The sequence below is a fragment of the Taudactylus pleione genome, unplaced genomic scaffold (genome assembly GCF_031769625.1).
Source record: "Taudactylus pleione unplaced genomic scaffold, aTauple2 ptg000342l, whole genome shotgun sequence".
In the NCBI taxonomy this organism is placed as follows: domain Eukaryota; kingdom Metazoa; phylum Chordata; class Amphibia; order Anura; family Myobatrachidae; genus Taudactylus; species Taudactylus pleione.
In genome coordinates this window covers 8,606,285-8,623,794 of record NW_028284743.1, presented here as the reverse complement: position 1 = coordinate 8,623,794, position 17,510 = coordinate 8,606,285, and the positions used below count along the sequence as shown (strand labels likewise).

The following is a 17,510-nucleotide window of genomic DNA, read 5'->3' as shown; positions in this document are numbered from 1 at the left end:
AAATTTGGTGGACCCAATATCCATATTGCAAAAGGGCTCTCAAGGGAAACCCCTGCCCTCACCTTCCTTCCACTCACTATAACAGTCACCTCCTCCTCTTTCTTTGCTGCACACCGCTCTGCACTTCCTGCGTGGAGGGGACAAGAACATTGATTGGCACAGCTTTATGGGGCTTCATATTCATAGCAAATGCATTGCAGCTAATGGTGTTTCATTGATTGAAAGTCATTGACTAGGGATGTGAAACAGACTTTCACAGATATATGGCAGCAAGAATTGAATAATTTAAAAATATTTTATATATTATAGTAAACACAGTTTCTGACATTCATGTATAACAAATACATGAATTTCTTTATTTAGTTCACAGAGGGAGTTTAAGTTGTATATTTCCACCATGTAATTATTCTCAAGGCCCCCATACATCAGCAATTCTGCAATTTGCAACCGATTGTGTATACAAATCTTTCCCTTTTTAAATCGATTGTGGCAATTCTGCAATCGATTGAAAAAGGGAAGAATTTTTATACACAATCGATTGCAAATTGCAGAATTGCTGCAATCAATTGCTGATGTATGGGGGCCTTTAGCCATATCCCAAAAATCGAGCTTCAATACCACATAAAGTGAGCAATGCATGATTGCTTTCAGTTGTTATAAGTATCTGCACTGACTTAAGGCCCCCATACATCAGCAATTGAGTGCAGCAATCGTGCAATTTAGAATCGATTGAAAAAGGGAAAGATTTTTATACACAATCGATTGAAAAAGGGAAAGATTTTTATACACAATCGATTGCAAATTGCACGATTGCTGCAATCAATCTCTGATGTATGGGGGCCTTTAGATGATTGTTAATCATGCAAATTGCTTAATTTGTTTTGGATTTTATGGACAAGGAAAGAGTTTACTGTAATAAGGATGTTTCCACAATTTATTTTATGCTGCAAAAAGTGATTTATGATAACCTGCTGGAAGAACTGTATGTGGGTTTAGCTGTAAAAATTATGAAAGTGACTACAATGATACATTTATGTTCTAAAATAATATTTGATATTCCAGTTTGTTCTGTGGCAGTGGCTGTAGCACATACATTATTCACAATAGCTATTTATTTTTTCTCATTTCGTATGAATAAGCCACACGTTCCAAAACTGGAGCCTGAAACCTGACTGCTTCATTGAAATTAAAATTCCCTTCGAGCTGCCAGTTGCCATGGTTAAAACAGCAACTCTGTTCCTAGGAAATGGGGGCATGAAATCCCTTTCAATGGTTGTTAGGAAATCAACATAAATTATATACCTTCAACTATGTACTTACAGTTTTTAGCCCAAACTCTACCTATCGTTCAAATGCCTACTGTGACCTGGGAATGTAAATAAGCACTTCATTAGTCAGCTGGAGATGTAGAGGGGAAAGTCATTTCTCAGCTGATGGGATTGATGCTCAGTGAAAGGTCTGCACTGACAGAGAGGAACAGATAATATTTCTGAACCGGGTCTTTTCCCTTCTGTATATTGAAAAAGGATTTTCTAAATGACCTAAGAATTTTGTGCCCTGCAGAAAAAGGATGCATGTGATCATGGGCCGCCTCTGTGCCTCGAATATCCATATATAATAGTGGATGATGTGTTGTTTCCTTATAAGCACACATCCTGACCATATGTACTTGCCAGGATTTTCTCTCCTGAATTTCGGGGAGTTTTCATTGGCTCCCGGGAGAGTAGACAAGCCTCCTTGATTCTGCCCAATTCCTCTGTGTGATGGGCTGTCTGGGGGGCGTGATGATGCAATTTGCTCTGATTCTTTTCACTATAACCACCGCCTCCCCACTGCCTGGTGCTGCAGTACCCAGTTAACTGGGCGTGGTCGCATGTAATGCAACCGGAGCGCAGAACGGACCTCCACTGTCTCCACGGAACTGCCGACATCCCTCCCGGAATTGCGCCCCAGAATGTTGTGCAAACGGCAGTCTGGAGACCATGCGCCTACAGTTAAACACCAGTATGCTGATCTCTACATGTGCAGAGATCAGCTGCAGTTGGGGGGACTGATGAACTGTCCCCCAGCACCATGCTCCGCTGCGCTCTGAATCAAGGAGGTGAGGGGGCGGGGCTAGGCATCTATTTGCAGGAGGAGAGGTGGGGTTATAATGAAAATATATATATTGTGGGGGGGATAGAAATATTTATATAATAAGCATTTACATACATACTCATCCATGATGATGTAGGGAGGGTTAAACTTGTCATCCATTGTCCCTGAGGTCGAAGATGAGAGCTCTGCCTGGTGACCTTTACCCACTAGGAGGGTGGGGGTTGATATTTTCTGGAGATTTTTTATGCTGGGGGGTATTTTTAATGGTGGGTGGGAAGTGAAATTTCAATGGGGGCCTATGGACAAAGGGTTTGGGGAGAGTGCATAAATATTTAAATTATTGTTTTGATGAAAAAAATGTCATTTAAGTGGGGGTGATGCAAATCACTTCTTTATGCCATTCCACATTTTGGACTTTGACCTTACCTCCGGGGTCACCATGAGGAAAAAGTATGCTAGTTTACATACAGTATGAATGTGTCTGAAGTCTAATACCCACCATTTGTGCATCGGCACATTGTGTACTTACTGAATCTGCACCTTGGCCTACTAGCACATAGCTTTATTTTCCAACGTTCCTGTTTGCAAAATCGGGGCATAATCAGCCATGTTCCTGATCCACAGAAATCATTCTCAATCTGGTCATGCCCATTAGTTACAACAGGCTGTGACACCTTTGCTCAGCAAAAAATAACAATCTGGAATGTGAGCAGGTATCCATGAAGGAAGTGGGAGTAGGTGAAAGAAGGAAATAACATAAATATCACTTATGGACGTAGTCACACCAGAGTGATGTTGCAAAAAGCCGCTGATGACAGAATTCCCGTGCCCGCTGCTAGACCTCGCTATTCAAGATGTTGCATTGAGAACTGGGGTGTTACCATTATAATCGCACCATTTTGTATTTAGAAGAGACAAGTTTCTAATTTAACCCAAGGCCCCCCCAGTGTGGCTGAGTGAGTGGTAGGGACAGAAGAGGATGTACTCTTCTCACCATCTCAGTCACTGTGCTCGCTCCAGCAATGAGTGGCCTTTAAACAGCATCAGGGGCACGAATGTTGCCACTCCAGTCATTGAGCCAGATTATGATTGTGTTGTGTCAGACGAAGCGGACAGAAGAGTGGGGTCAAGAGCATCAAGATTGTGTATGTCGATGGTGGATTTGGACATGAGGATGGGTGCAAGAGATGGGAAGAGTAAAGGAAAGGAGATGGTGGTCATAGAGTGGGAAGTGGGAGTTGGAGAAGTCCGAAAGCACACAGATGGGAGAAAATGAGGTAAAAGGAGTGAATGAGGTCCATTGCGAAAGGCCAAACGAGGAAGAAAGGGTGAGAAACTTGGTGGACACTAGGTCAGTGAGGACGTTAAAGTTGCCTAGAATGATGGAGGGGAGGTCAGAGGGAAGGTAGTATGGAATCCATGTAGCAAAGTTATCAAGGGATTGGGAAGTGGGGCCAGGGGGACAAATGATGACTGAGACACAGAGATGGATGTCAGAGAAGGAAAGGATACAGTGGACCTCAAATGATGAGAAAGAAGGGGAAAGTGACACAAAAGGTACAATTGGGGGGGATTGTCAGCTACCTACCATGTCACCTGAGTGGTCATCAGGTCTGGCAAAGTGAGTGAAGGAGAGGTCCCCATAGGAGAGAGCAGCGGTCATTTCTCTGTCAGTAGAATAAAGCCAGTTTTCAGACATAGCAAGAAGTTGAAGAGCGTTAGAGATGAAGAGGTCGTGGATGGTGGGCATTTTATTGCGAATGGATCTGAAATTCCAGAGGGCAACTGGGAAGGAGGGAGTAAAGAGGGGGGCGCTGGGAGGGATATGAGGGCAGGGTGATTCTTGGTTACTAGTAGGAGGAAGGCAGGGAGGAAGTAGTGTGTGTTCACAGTTGGTAATACAGTAGGCAAAAGGCAATAAAATAAGGCAGTAAATATATTATGTAATAGGCAGTAGATAAAGTATAGTGTTTTGCTAGGGTGTTTTAGTGGGGCACTGCGCCCTGCCCGATTTTAAAGGGGTAAAATGTGCCCTACTGTTTTTGAGGTGCTCCACTAAAACAGCCTGCCTTGTGCCTTTTACCACTTGCAGACGGCAGTGTCCAGTGGATGGAAAAGGTTGCGGTGACCGATCTCGGCTGGGTGATCTTTTCACTGTGTGTGGAGAGCTTGGGGGAAGCCCAGTACCTCAGTAAGTGCTGGGTACGCCCCCAAGTGTGCCAAAATGAGGGCGTGTCAAAAAGACACCCCCTCCGCAGCCATCCATGGCCCTTTTCGGGAGCGACTCCCTGCCCGCACCCTGTCTGCACTCTTGCAGGAACACTACAGTAGGTAATAAGGTAGTTGATACAGTAGCTACTACAGTAGGTAATAAGCAATAACATAAGGCAGTAGCTAGAGCAGAAAATAATGGTAAATAAAGTTTTTATAGTAGGTGGTAGGCAAAAATAAGGCAGTAAATGATGGCAAGTACAGTGATAAGTGAACAGTAAGTTAAGCAATACCTAATACAGTTTGTGCACAAACGGGGGTAATCAAGAGATAGATATATATATATATATATATATATATATATATATAAATATATGCGTGTGTAAAAATAAAAGTTCAGCTTCATATTAATAAGCTGAATATTATTTTTTTTTTTACAAGGCTTTTTTTTATTAATATTGTTTTAAAATTGTTGATTTATAATAAACTTTGATTACACACTACGTTGAATCGCCTTTCTGGTAACTGTGGATTGGTTCACTACATTCTGTGGAAAAATCATTAACGTGAACACTACAGTAGCATGGAATATGCAATTTCTATGCATTTGTCTCTGCTGAGTGATGGCACATTGTGCTATAAGACAGAGTACATCAGAAGCCTCATTGCACAGATTGCTTTCTGAAACATCCAGATGTTTTGGGGTGAAGGGATTGGGGGTTTGGTAAAAACATTTTTTGGAGACCTCCAATCAGTTTTGAGATTATATATGCATGACTTGTAAATTTCAATTGTAGTTTTGTTTATAAGCACTATGCCATGCAAATGACTGACATACATATTACCATCCTTGAGCAAACGGTCTTGTATAAAAATGCTCATTTCTTAGTTTCTGAATCCAGTAAATTAAAATATTCTCATGTATTGTGAACACTGTACAAATGACATCACATTATGATAATGTGCCGTTATTCATTAGAGACAGATTTATTGTACTTTAATTTGCAGTGGACTGGATACATTGAATATTTAATTGCTGTGGGTTACAACTCATTTCTGGTTTTTTTTTGCCAGTATGTCTCATAATGACTTCTTTAATAAATATCTCCTTCTTTTCATTCTAGGTACCTGTATTAAGGCCCATGGATCTAATGGTAGAGGCCACACCCAGAAGAGTGTTTTCCAATGCACATACATATCACATTAACTCTATATCGGTAAACAGTGACTGTGAGACATACATGTCGGCGGATGACCTGAGGATAAATCTGTGGAATCTAGAGATTACAAATCGAAGTTTTAGTATCCTTTGTGCTGGCAGACAAAGCACCCTTCCATAAACTATTTTGTGACTACTATAATGTCTGGGGCGCAACAATTTACAAACTATATATATATATATATATATATTATATATATAGTACGTGGTATGGAAAATTCACTTTGAGACATTTATTTCTCCAGGTACCTATTTCTTCCACATCGTGAAGGGTGCCATGTTGTTGAGAATACAGCCTTTTAATTAGCTAGGAAATCATTGAGAGATGGATTGTATCAGTTATGTCTCTACAGAAATGTCTTCAAACAACTAGCATCTATACGTCATATGGCGCACACCTTCCTGAGACGCTCCAAGAGATGTAGCGTTCCGTACTGCTCTTTACATTTTGTCTTATTTACATTGCTGATGAAGCGAAACACCACTCAAAGGGACCTATTAATCATGTGATGTGTGATAATTAAGGATTGAACGAGCAGCGAGTTCAATGTAAATATTGGAGAATCATGCCTCTTTTACTAAATTATCACTTCCGAAAAGGTGCTCTTTCTGCAGAGAAAGCTATTCAGAAGTGCAAGATATTTCCCTGCTTCCTCCACTACCCACTACCATCACCTCTGCTTCCCCTAGTGTCGCACTGTCAGACTCTTCTAGCTGTGAGCTGGTGCTGAATGCAGGGATCTGTCCTGTCTGTAGGGAAACTTCTTCCTGATGCAGCTTCTCCCCCAGCTCCAAGTGACTCTGATCACCCTAGCGGCGACTGCGGTCTCAGTGCTGCTCCATGTCTGTGGGGCCGTCTGTGTCATTTCTCCCCAATGTCCCCTCTCCCTCCTGGCATCCTCTCCCCAGTGTCTCCGCAGCATCCTCTGCTGCAAGCAGGGAGGACACAGCTGGTGAACACATTCAGGTGCTGTACGTCATCTCAGGATGGCGTACAGTAACACTACCAACTTGATGAATGGCATAACAGGTCTTTGGCACAACTTGAGCAACAGTGTATGAGGACACGTGTAATTCTCGTGAATTTATTGGGTGCGCTACCATAAATATTAGCATAGTGCAACAAAATGGCTGCCTTCTCTTTTTGAGGTGACAGATAGTTATGGAGATTTACTGCAGGTTTGCAAGTAAGAGTGGTAAACATAAGTATGCCTAATGTCTGAGAAAATAATGGTGTTTCTTTTTTTGCACGTTTCAGTGATCTATTGGTTGTATAAATATCCAATTCATCTTGAGCAACTCCAGCCTTCTATGTTGTTCCCTGTTTCCCAAATAACATCTATGCCCTTAACCTAACTACCATCAGATATTGTGGACATTAAACCAACCAATATGGAAGAACTTACAGAAGTCATAACAGCTGCTGAGTTCCACCCTCATCACTGCAACACATTTGTATATAGCAGCAGTAAAGGAACGATACGGCTCTGTGACATGCGATCGTCTGCTCTATGCGATAAGCATTCAAAGTGTGAGTACGCTTTCAATTACATTCCTATTCTATTCATTGCATTTTCATTGGTTTATGTCACAAAGGTGTAAGGTCATCTGGACTCCAGGTAAGTTTTCTCGCTACTTACTGTACCTATGTATATAGGAAGACAGGAGCATAAAGGTGTTTTATGAAAAGAATGTTAGAACAATTATACATATTATATACACTTTGGATGGAATGTAAATTTACTGAGGGTGATATCTTTGCTATTTTTAATGTGTACACACTCAGATGTCTTATAAATCAGTTTTTTTATTTACATATTTTTTTCCTTTCTAGTTTGTTTTGTAGTGATGTAAAGACAGTGGATGTTTTAGAGTGCTCATTAGCTATTAAATTGTATAGCCCTAAAAAATGACCATGATAAAAGCACAAAGCATTCTCTAGAGACCAGCATTAGAGAGCGAAGTAATTGGGAACAAACGCCTGCCACATAAATGTTAATTTATTATTTAATAAGTATTCTACCACATGTTTTTATTACTGGCAACACTGTCACTCTTGCCAAATTGATTCTTACTGTTCCGTTTTATGTAGCTTTAATGCTGAACATTCACCTGCCCTTTCCTCAAGGTTCTCAAATCAGATACATGGAAATTAAGTTTTAGACAATTTGTTGTAGTTTCTATTAACAGACTATCTTAGGATGTAATCCAAGATACAAATCATTAAGAAGATCTAGTCCTGATAACAGACAGTAGTGTGATTGGAAATACCTATAGATGTGTCTGTCCTCCCTCGTCTTTGCCTTAGTCGCACCAACCAGCCTCTCTTGGCGTGCCTGGTCCTGTGAGAATCTGCTAGTGCCGATGCTTCTAAGTCGCAATGCGATGTGACTAAGACGCTCCAGGAGACTCAGCAGGTTAATTTGATATGTGACACTTGTATATCTGTATGCGACTGAGTTTCTCAATTACCATACAGAGTGTTATGATGCAGTGGTCACAGCTTTTTTTTCCACGCTAAGTTCCCTTTATAGACTCAGTCACTTACTGTGGAAGTGTATTTTTCGTTGGTCTGCACGACCTCCTCTCCGAGGGTCTAATAGTAATAATAGTTACACAAAATATTCTTTTCATCAATAGTGACGATTATAATTATTGGAATATGACTCAATACTTTCCTCTTTAATCTATTTTCTCTGTCTAATATTGCTACATATGTGACCCCCCCCTGGATTACTTTATTAATCTTCCCTACAGTCTTCTTATTGCTTCCGTCTTTTACCATGAAAAAGGGTAGCCGCTGTTACGCTATATGCATTACAACCAAAGCTTCATGTGAGCTAAACAGGCAAGCTTTTACTGGCCAAAACCGCCCAACTATCCCTTGACGAAATCCATCAAGTCACCTGATTATCTTACCCATAATGTATTATTGCATATTAATTAAACTTTGAAATCATACTCTGTTATCTAAAGACCATGTACATGATATAAAAAGTATTTTACTCCCATAAACGGGAATTGCAAGGTAATAGATGGTTTACATGCGAATAATACTAAGATAATACAGCATATTGTAACAAATCAGAAGTGAATTTCTAACTTAATTTCAGTACTGTATCCCATCCAGTTGCTAAGTAAGCATCGTATTCCATTAATCCTCCTTTGTGTATATACATTCAGGGATTCTTTTGTGTGTGTGTGTGAAAGTGACTGTGTCTGTATGATAGAAATCTGTGTATGTGTGTGTGTGTATATATATATGTATATATAGCGAGAGAGAGAGAGAGATATTGGTGTGCTTTGTGTTGCTATGTGTGGGGGAGGGGTGGAGACTCATGGAAAGGTAGCCATGATGTTGTCCTTTGTCTCCAAATAGGTATAGCCCTAAGTGTGTGGAGTTTGTGTATTCTCCCTGTGCTTGCGTGGGTTTCCTCCGGGTGCTCTGGTTTCCTCCCGCAATCCAAAAATATACTGGTAGGTTATTTGGCTCCCAACAAAATTAGCCCTAGCGTGTATGTGTGTGCGCATGTGATAGGGAATATAGATTGTAAGCTCCAATGGAGCAGGGACTGATGTGAATGGCCAAATATTCTCTGTAAAGCGCTGCAGAATATTTATTTATTATTAACATATTATATAGCGCAGCAAATTCTGTCACGCTTTACAATTTGAATCAACATTATACTGGGTTGTAAAAGACATACATACATAAAAGACATACATAAGGGTAAGTGAGCTTAGCTTACAATCTATAGGGAAATAGGTGTTGATACACAAAGATAGGTGCTACATATTGCAAATTGGTCCAGCCCGATTGCAGATGTTCTTGGTGGGCTGTATAATCCAATCACACTGGAAAGTTGGCCTAGGGTTAGAAGGATGTTAAATTGAAGAAAGAGAAGATGTGATAAGTGTTTGCTATAAGAAGAGAGTTAGATAGGGAGCTATAAAAGGTTAGGTCGGTAGTTCTGGAATCTGATAAGCTTGTCTGAAGAGGTGAGTTTTCAGAGAACGCTTGAATGTTTGGAAACTAGGAAGATCTTAGTGTGTGTGGGAGGGCATTCCACAGGGTGGGTGCAGCCCAAAAAAAAATGCGCGGGGATGAGAGATGCAGATCTTGTGCAGAGCGGAGATGTCGGGTTGGAAGATATTTTAAGATAAGTGAAGAGATGTATGTTGGTGTGGTTTGGTTAATAGCTTTATGTGTGAGTGTAAGTATTTTAAATTGAATTTGGTAGAAGACTGGCAGCCAACGGAGGCACTGACAGAGTGGATCAGCAGACACTGAACGTTTGGTGAGAAAGATCAACCTTGCAGCTGCATTCAAAATGGATTGTAGTGGGGAGAGCCTGTTTTTGGGAAGACCATTGCAATTGACTATTGCAATAGTCAATGCAGGAAATTATGACTGCGTGTATTAAGAGTTTTTGCAGTGTCTTACGTAAGATATGGTCAAATTTTGGCTATGTTTTTTAGATGTATGAAACAGGATTTAGAGACAGATTGTATGTGGGGAACAAAAGACAGTTCAGAGTCAAAGATGACACCTAGGCAGTGAGCTTGTGGGGTGGGGTTGATTGTCGAGTTGTCAACAGTAATAGAGATATCAGGTTGGTAACTACTATTGGCCGGTGGAAATATAATTAATTCTGTTTTGGATATATTAAGTTTGAGGTGGCGAGATGAAATCCAAGATGAAATGGCAGAGAGACATTTAGTGACACGGACCAGCACAGATGGTGACAAATCTGGGGAGGATAGGTAAATTTGAGTATCGTCCGAGTACAGATGATACTGAAAACCAAAAGAGCTGATTAGTTTGCCAAGAGAGGTGGTATATATTGAGAAAAGCAGAGGACCTAATACTGAACCTTGCGGTACTCCAACTGATGGCGGTAGCGAAGTGGAGGTAGAATCAGAAAAGCGAACAGTGAAAGAGCGATTAGATAGGTAGGATGAGAACCAAGAAAGGGCTGTGCCTTGAAGACCTATGGATTGTAGTGTTTGTATGAGAAGAGAGTGGTCAACAGTGTCAAAGACAGCAGAGAGATCTAGAAGAATTAGAAGTGAATGGCCTTCAGCATTGGCAGTGACCAGATCATTTACTACCTTAGTCAGTGCTGTCTCAGTGGAGTGTTGGGAACGAAAGCCTGACTGAAGTGGATCCAATAAGTTGTGGGTGTTAACAAAGTGTGTGAGGCGAGTGTAGGCAAGTCTCTCCAGTAGCTTGGGAAATAGGACGGTAATTTGAGAGAGTTGGGGTTAGAATTTTGTTTTATCAAAATGGGAGTGATCACTGCATGCTTGAACAGTGATGGAAAGATACCAGTAGAGAAAGAGAGAGATTACAGATTTCAGTTAAGTGTAGAATGAGCACAGGAGACAGAGCTTTACTGATTTGAGAAGAGTGTAGTTCATTATTGGGGTCAAATGATGAGAACATGCCACTGGGTTCAGGTAGGGAATTGAACAAGACCCTGGCTGAGGAAGTGCATACCATTTCATTTCGGATATTATCAATCATGTGCGCGCTATATAAGTAACTGGTAGTAATAATAATGTGTGAGCATGCCTATGAGCATGGAGATATGAGAGAGAGATGATTTCAGATTCGTTGCCCTATCTTATGTTTTTGGTGTAGATGTATATCTATAAATTAAATTAAGATTACCTAGTGTGAGTGTGTTATATGAGGAGTTATAAGCCTTTATCTTGCACTTGCAGATCCTTGATAGATTGTAAAATCTATCTGATAAGCACTTGAAAATGTATTTTATGGTTATGTAGTGTTAGCTTTCAATAGGGTTTATATAGATAATTATGCAGGTAGAGAGAGCGTTATTTTGCAGGAAAGTACAGGCAAAGATAGTTATTACAGATATAGTACAGGCAAATATGATGCAGGCAGAAAGGGTTAATACAGAGTTCCTTGAATAGCCAGGGGGGTCCAGGGAGCCAGGTGAGTTTCTGTGTACAGTTGCAGAAAGAGTATGTGTGGCTGTGGGAGAGCAGGCAGCAATATAAATACTATTCATTTGTGATATACAGTGCATCCGGAAAGTATTCACACCACTTCTTCACTTTTTCCACATTTTGTTATGTTACAGCCTTATTCCAAAATGGAATAAATTCATTTTTGTCCTCAAAATTCTACACACAATACCCCATAATGACGTGTAAAAAGTTTTTTTGAGATTTTTGCAAATTTAATAAAGAGAAAAACAAACAAAAAAACACTAAAATCACATGTACATAAATATTCATGGCCTTTGCCATGAAGCTCAAAACTGAGCTCCGGTGCATCCTGTTTCCACTAATCATCCTTGAGATGTTCCTACAGCTTAATTGGAGTCCACCTGTGGTAAATTCAGTTGATTGGACATGATTTTGAAAGGCATAGACCTGTCTATATAAGGTCCCACACTTGACCGTGCATGTCGGAGCACAAACCAAGCCTGAAGTCCAAGGAATTGTCTGTAGACCTCCGAGACAGGATTGTCTCGAGACACAAATCTGGGGAAGGGTACAGAAAAATATCTTCTGCTTTGAAGGTCCCAATGAGCACAGTGGCCTCCATCATCCATAAATGAAGGAAGTTCGGAACCACCAGGACTCTTCCTAGAGTTGGCTGGCCGTCTAAACTGAGCGATCGTGGGAGAAGGGCCCTAGTCAGGGAGGTGACCAAGAACCCGATGGTCACTCTGTCATAACTACAGCATTCCTCTGTGGAGAGAGGAGAACCTTCCAGAAGGACAACCATCTCTGCAGCAATCCACCAATCAGGCCTGTATGGTAGAGTGGCCAGATGGAAGCCATTCCTTAGTAAAAAGCACATGGCAGCTCACCTGGAGTTTGCCAAAATGTACCTAAAGGTTTATCTTTCAGCAGGACAACGAGCCTAAGCACATAGCCAAGATATCAACGGAGTGGCTTCAGGACAACTCTGTGAATGTCCTTGAGTGGCCCAGGCAGGGCCCAGACTTGATTCCAATTGAACATCTCTGGGGAGATCAGAAAATGGCTGTGCACCGTCGCTTCTCATCCAACCTGATGGAGCTTGAGAAGTGCTGCAAAGAGCAATGGGCGAAACTGCCCAAAGATAGGTGTGCCAAGCTTGTGGCATCATATTCAAAAGACTTGAAGCTGTAATTGCTGCCAAAGGAGCATCAACAAAGTATTGAGCAAAGGCTATGAATACTTATGTACATGTGATTTTTTTTTTTTTTTTTTATTAAATTTGCAAAAATCGCAAAAAAAAGCTTTTTACACGTTGTCATTATGGGGTATTGTTTGTAGAATTTTGAAGATAAAAATTACGGTTGGAATAAGGCTGTAACATAACAAAATGTGGAAAAAGTGAAGAGTTGTGAATACTTTCTGGATGCACTGTACAGTATATCACAAATGAATGTAGTATTTATATTGCTGCCTGCTCTCCCACAGCCAATGCAGGTATATTGGGTAATGCACTCCTACTGTAAGTTACAAGGAAATTCTGCAACTATATGAAGACATAAAGATCTAAAAGTAGATGGAGATAAGGTGCCAGCCAACCAGCTGCTAACTGCCATGTCACAGGCTATGTTTGCAAATGATAGTTAAGAGCTAATTGGTTGGGGCTTTATCTCCATCCAAGGTTTAGTAAATAGACCCCATAGGCTGTAGCCAGTGTGTGTTTATACAGGACACAGAAATCACAGCATTTTTTCTTATAATAAACCAGCTTTCACTGAAGTGGTGACTTCAGAACTACATTATACAGATGTAATTTATAGGAGTTGATAACATACATTAACATCACTTGTGTTTTATATGGCCTATACATTTTTCCATTCTCACTAGCAGGTGGACATCATTATATTGTGTTATAATATGGGGAGAGAGTGACAGGCAGCAGAGGGAAGTGTCCCTTAATTAACTTAAAGGGAAGGATACAACTGTACAATACACATTAGTTGGTTCACTGAAGCATCGGGTGGAAGCTAATGCCCTAACCTTCTCAGTGTGTGACCCAGGAATTGTAATGAGCATGAAGGAGAAGCTAAGGACACGGTAGAACATGCAATGCAGTCCACTTCAGCAATAAACACTTTTATTACAGCCTTCCATTCTCACAGTATAGCTATGGCTAAATTGCATTACTTGCACATAATTTTAAAGTATTGCAGTCTTGTACCCGATTCCAGGTATATCATTGTCTCATCAAACTGCTAGAATACTCTTTACAATGGGGTGAGTAATCAAGCAAATATTGGTTACAGTACAGGAAGTAAGATTGCAAACACATGAGTCAGTCTAGCGCTGAATCAGAATAAAGCAGCAGCTCTCTTAATTTGCTGCCAGTTTGTTCAGTTCATTACTGCTGAGCTGAGCTTTGAGAGAGCAACAAGATCAAAGTGTCACCTTGTAGTACTAAGCACCACAGGTAACAATGTCACAACCATCTTTAAAGAGGTTCAGGGGCAGCACACACTTGTTGAAGTTTGTTAGAATGAGGGAAAGTGTTTGGGTGGGTAGATGCAGCACAAAAGAAGTATTGAAGGTAGGAATAAAAGATAGTAAAAAAGGATGCAGAACTAAGATTGGGTGGAGTGGTGTTCAAGGGAGTAAAGACATTACAGCTTTGTTGAGAGTTTCAAAGAAAAGGACTAGAGTTTTGACTTTAACAGTATGGTGGCAGGAATAGGCAGCCTGGCATGGGGGTTGTGCAGCACTGGTGAAGAACAGAGATGGTCAAAAAAGAAGATAAAGGCTGAAATAGTCAAGGGGAGTGAAAGTTGAAGTTTAAAATGCTTTATAGCAGAATTATCTGATCACAAATACAGTCAGGTGCATAAATATTAGGACATTGACAGAATTTTCATATTTTGGCCTCTATTCACCACCACAATGGCTTTGAAATGAAACAAACAAGATGTGCTTTAACTGCAGACTTTCAAATTTAATTTGAGGGTAATTACATCCAAATCAGGTGAACGGTGTAGGAATTACAACGGTTTCTATATGTGCCTCCCACTTTTGAAGGGGCTAAAAGTAATGGGACAAACTAAACAATCCTAAATCTAACTTTCACTTTTTAATACTTTGTTGCAAATCCTTTGCAGGCAATTACAGCCTGAAGTCTGGAACGCATAGACATCACCAAATGCTGGGTTTCATCCCTGGTGATGCTCTGCCAGGCGCCAACTGCAAATGTCTTCAGTTCCTGCTTGTTCTTGGGGCATTTTCCCTTCAGTTTTGTCAAGTTAAAAGCATGCTCAATCGGATTCAGGTCAGGGGATTGACTTGGCCATTGCATAACATTCCACTTTTTAGCCTTAAAAAATCTCTTTGGTTGCTTTTGCAGTGTGCTTCGGGTCATTGTCCATCTGCACTGTGAAGCGCTGTCCAATGAGTTCTGAAGCATTTGACTGAATATGAGCATATAATATTGCCCGAAACACTTCAGAATTCATTCTGCATGCTTTTGTCAGCAGTCACATCATCAATAAATACAAGGGAACCAGTTCCATTGGCAGCCGTACATGCCCATGCCATGACACTACCACCACTATGCTTCACTGATGAGGTGGAATGTTTTGGATTATGAGCAGTTCCTTTCCTTCTCCAGAACTTTAATGGCTTTTTTAGATGTTTGGCAAACTCTAATCTGGTCTTCCTGTTTTTGAGGCTCACCAATGGTTTACATCTTGTGGTGAACCCTCTATATTCACTCTTGTGAAGTCTTCTCTTGATTGTTGACTTTGACACATATACACCTATCTCCTGGAGAGTGTTCTTGATTTGGCCAACTGTTGTGAAGGGGTTTTCTTCACCAGGGAAATAATTCTTCTGTCATCCACCACAGTTGTTTTCCGTGGTCTTCCGGGTCTTTTGGTGTTGCTGAGCTCTCCGATGCGTTCTCTCTTTTTAAGAATGTTCCAAACAGTTGATTTGGCCACACCTAATGTTTTTGCTATCTCTCTGATGGGTTTGTTTTGATTTTTCAGCCTAATGATGGCTTGCTTCACTGATAGTGACAGCTCTTTGGATCTCATATTGATAGTCGACAGCAACTGATTCCCAATGCAAATGTCCCACCTAGAATCAACTCCAGACCTTTCACCTGCTTAATTGATAATGAAATAATGAGGGAATAGCCCACACCTGTCCATGAAATAGCTTTTGAGTTGATAGTCCCATTACTTTTGGCCCCTTAAAAAGTGGGAGGCACATATAGAAACCGTTGTAATTTCTACACCGTTCACCTGATTTGGATGTAATTACCCTCAACTTAAATCTGAAGGTCTGCAGTTAAATCACATCTTGTTTGTTTCATTTCAAAGCCATTGTGGTGGTGAATGGAGGCCAAAATATGAAAATTCTGTCAATGTCCCAATATTTATGCACCAGACTGTACATGGTTAGCCAACTAATAAAAGAAAAGTCCAGAAGTGAACTCCACTAGATTGGACATAGCTTAATTAAGGTCCATGCAATGTGCAAGGGTCTATGTGTATTGCATAGCATTAAATTGGTGAATCTGTGGAAATAGTGGATTTATTTATTAATCATGTTTGGGATTTTTGTTTTCACCTTATTATTCTATTGTCCTGTGAATAGAGAAGATCATTCACCCAGCAAAAGAAGAGTTCAATTGCACCTCTCCCTTGACATTTGTGATTGATTTATTTTTTTTCTCTCCACCTTCCTGAGTTCAGCAGCTTTAAGTCAATTTCTGTTCAGCTGACGGGCAAAGCTCAATTGAGACAGTTCATCAGAGTTGAAAATGAAAAGTAACATTGACTTTTATGGATGAATTGTCAGACAGTGGGGAAATTTAATAACTTTAGACTTTAATAAAAATGCAGAATGAGATTGACAAAAGAGAAGTAGTCTCAGTACAAAACAAACAAGGCCTTCCTGTTAGATGGAATAGGAAATGTGAATCATCACCTGTCCCTTCCAATTCATTTCCCTAGTGGCCCCTTCAGGAATCAAGCATTGGAGTAGCTCCAGACTGGCATATCAGCAGTAGATGAAGTATTTTAAGTTAACTAGATCTAGAAAACTAAGGGTGAGCTACTTCTACCAGGGATATTATTTCAGCTTCCGCAATGTGCCATAAAACCAGATGTAATCGCAAATCATTTTGCATATTATAATAACCAAAATACTTCAGGTGACTAAGGATTAGAAGGAAAACATCTACTCTGTTAAATCTTTTAAGTGTGAATGACGTTCAATACTTTTAGGATGAGTATACATCTGACCGACCATCCTGCCGACCGAGCAATCAATGTTGGTAAGCTATACACACTGACCAGTCGGCTGCACGATATGTCTAGCCAGACATCATAACTAGACAGGCATTTAAAGGTGGATCCTGCGGCCAGTCTCCGGGTCCGGGTCAGTCGGCTGATCGCCTGTACACACTGGGTCTGTTTCAGAGATGGACACTAATTTGATTGCTAGATATACGTACGTAATCGCCATTGCGTCCATCTCTGAATCCGGCCCACATTTAGGGAATTGACTGTGTTGCAGTTGATACGTTTGTGAACGATGTTCACATACATAGCTGGTGACACTTAGCGATATGTCATTTGTCGACTGTACAAACAATATATATCACATAGTGAATACCCAGCATTCGTATGTAACACGAATGCTGTGTCAGCACACCTCTATGTACCTGGAAAATCTATCAATAGTTGTATTGTACTCCCAATGAAAATAAACCTGGAACAAAGAAAAAAGCCCTTTTTCCTTTTTAAAGACAGCCAGCCATGAAGATGTTACAAAAAGCAAGATCTCACAACCTAGCGTAAATGTAATCTTCAAATAAGCCATCCAGTACATGTTTATAAACTACCAAAAAGACCAGCACACACTGTAGTTAGAAATAATTTTTCCCTTTATTTATTTATTTATTTATTTATATTATTATACTTTATTTATAAGGCACCACAAGTGTTCCGAAGGTCCTTGCAAAGTACAT

At 40.5% G+C, this 17,510-nt stretch overlaps 1 protein-coding gene across 3 annotated transcripts in view; it reads left to right on the top strand.

Annotated features, from left to right (window-relative positions):
* The window catches only part of PPP2R2B (protein phosphatase 2 regulatory subunit Bbeta), a 317,170-nt gene that overhangs the window by 286,394 nt on the left and 13,266 nt on the right, over positions 1 to 17,510 (top strand). For all 3 annotated transcript variants that reach the window (XM_088443990.1, XM_088443991.1, XM_088443992.1), the window contains exons 5-6: positions 5,433 to 5,610; positions 6,894 to 7,058. In XM_088443990.1, coding sequence (XP_088300116.1) covers positions 5,433 to 5,610; positions 6,894 to 7,058 — 343 coding nt within the window. The remainder of the gene's footprint in view (positions 1 to 5,432; positions 5,611 to 6,893; positions 7,059 to 17,510) is intronic.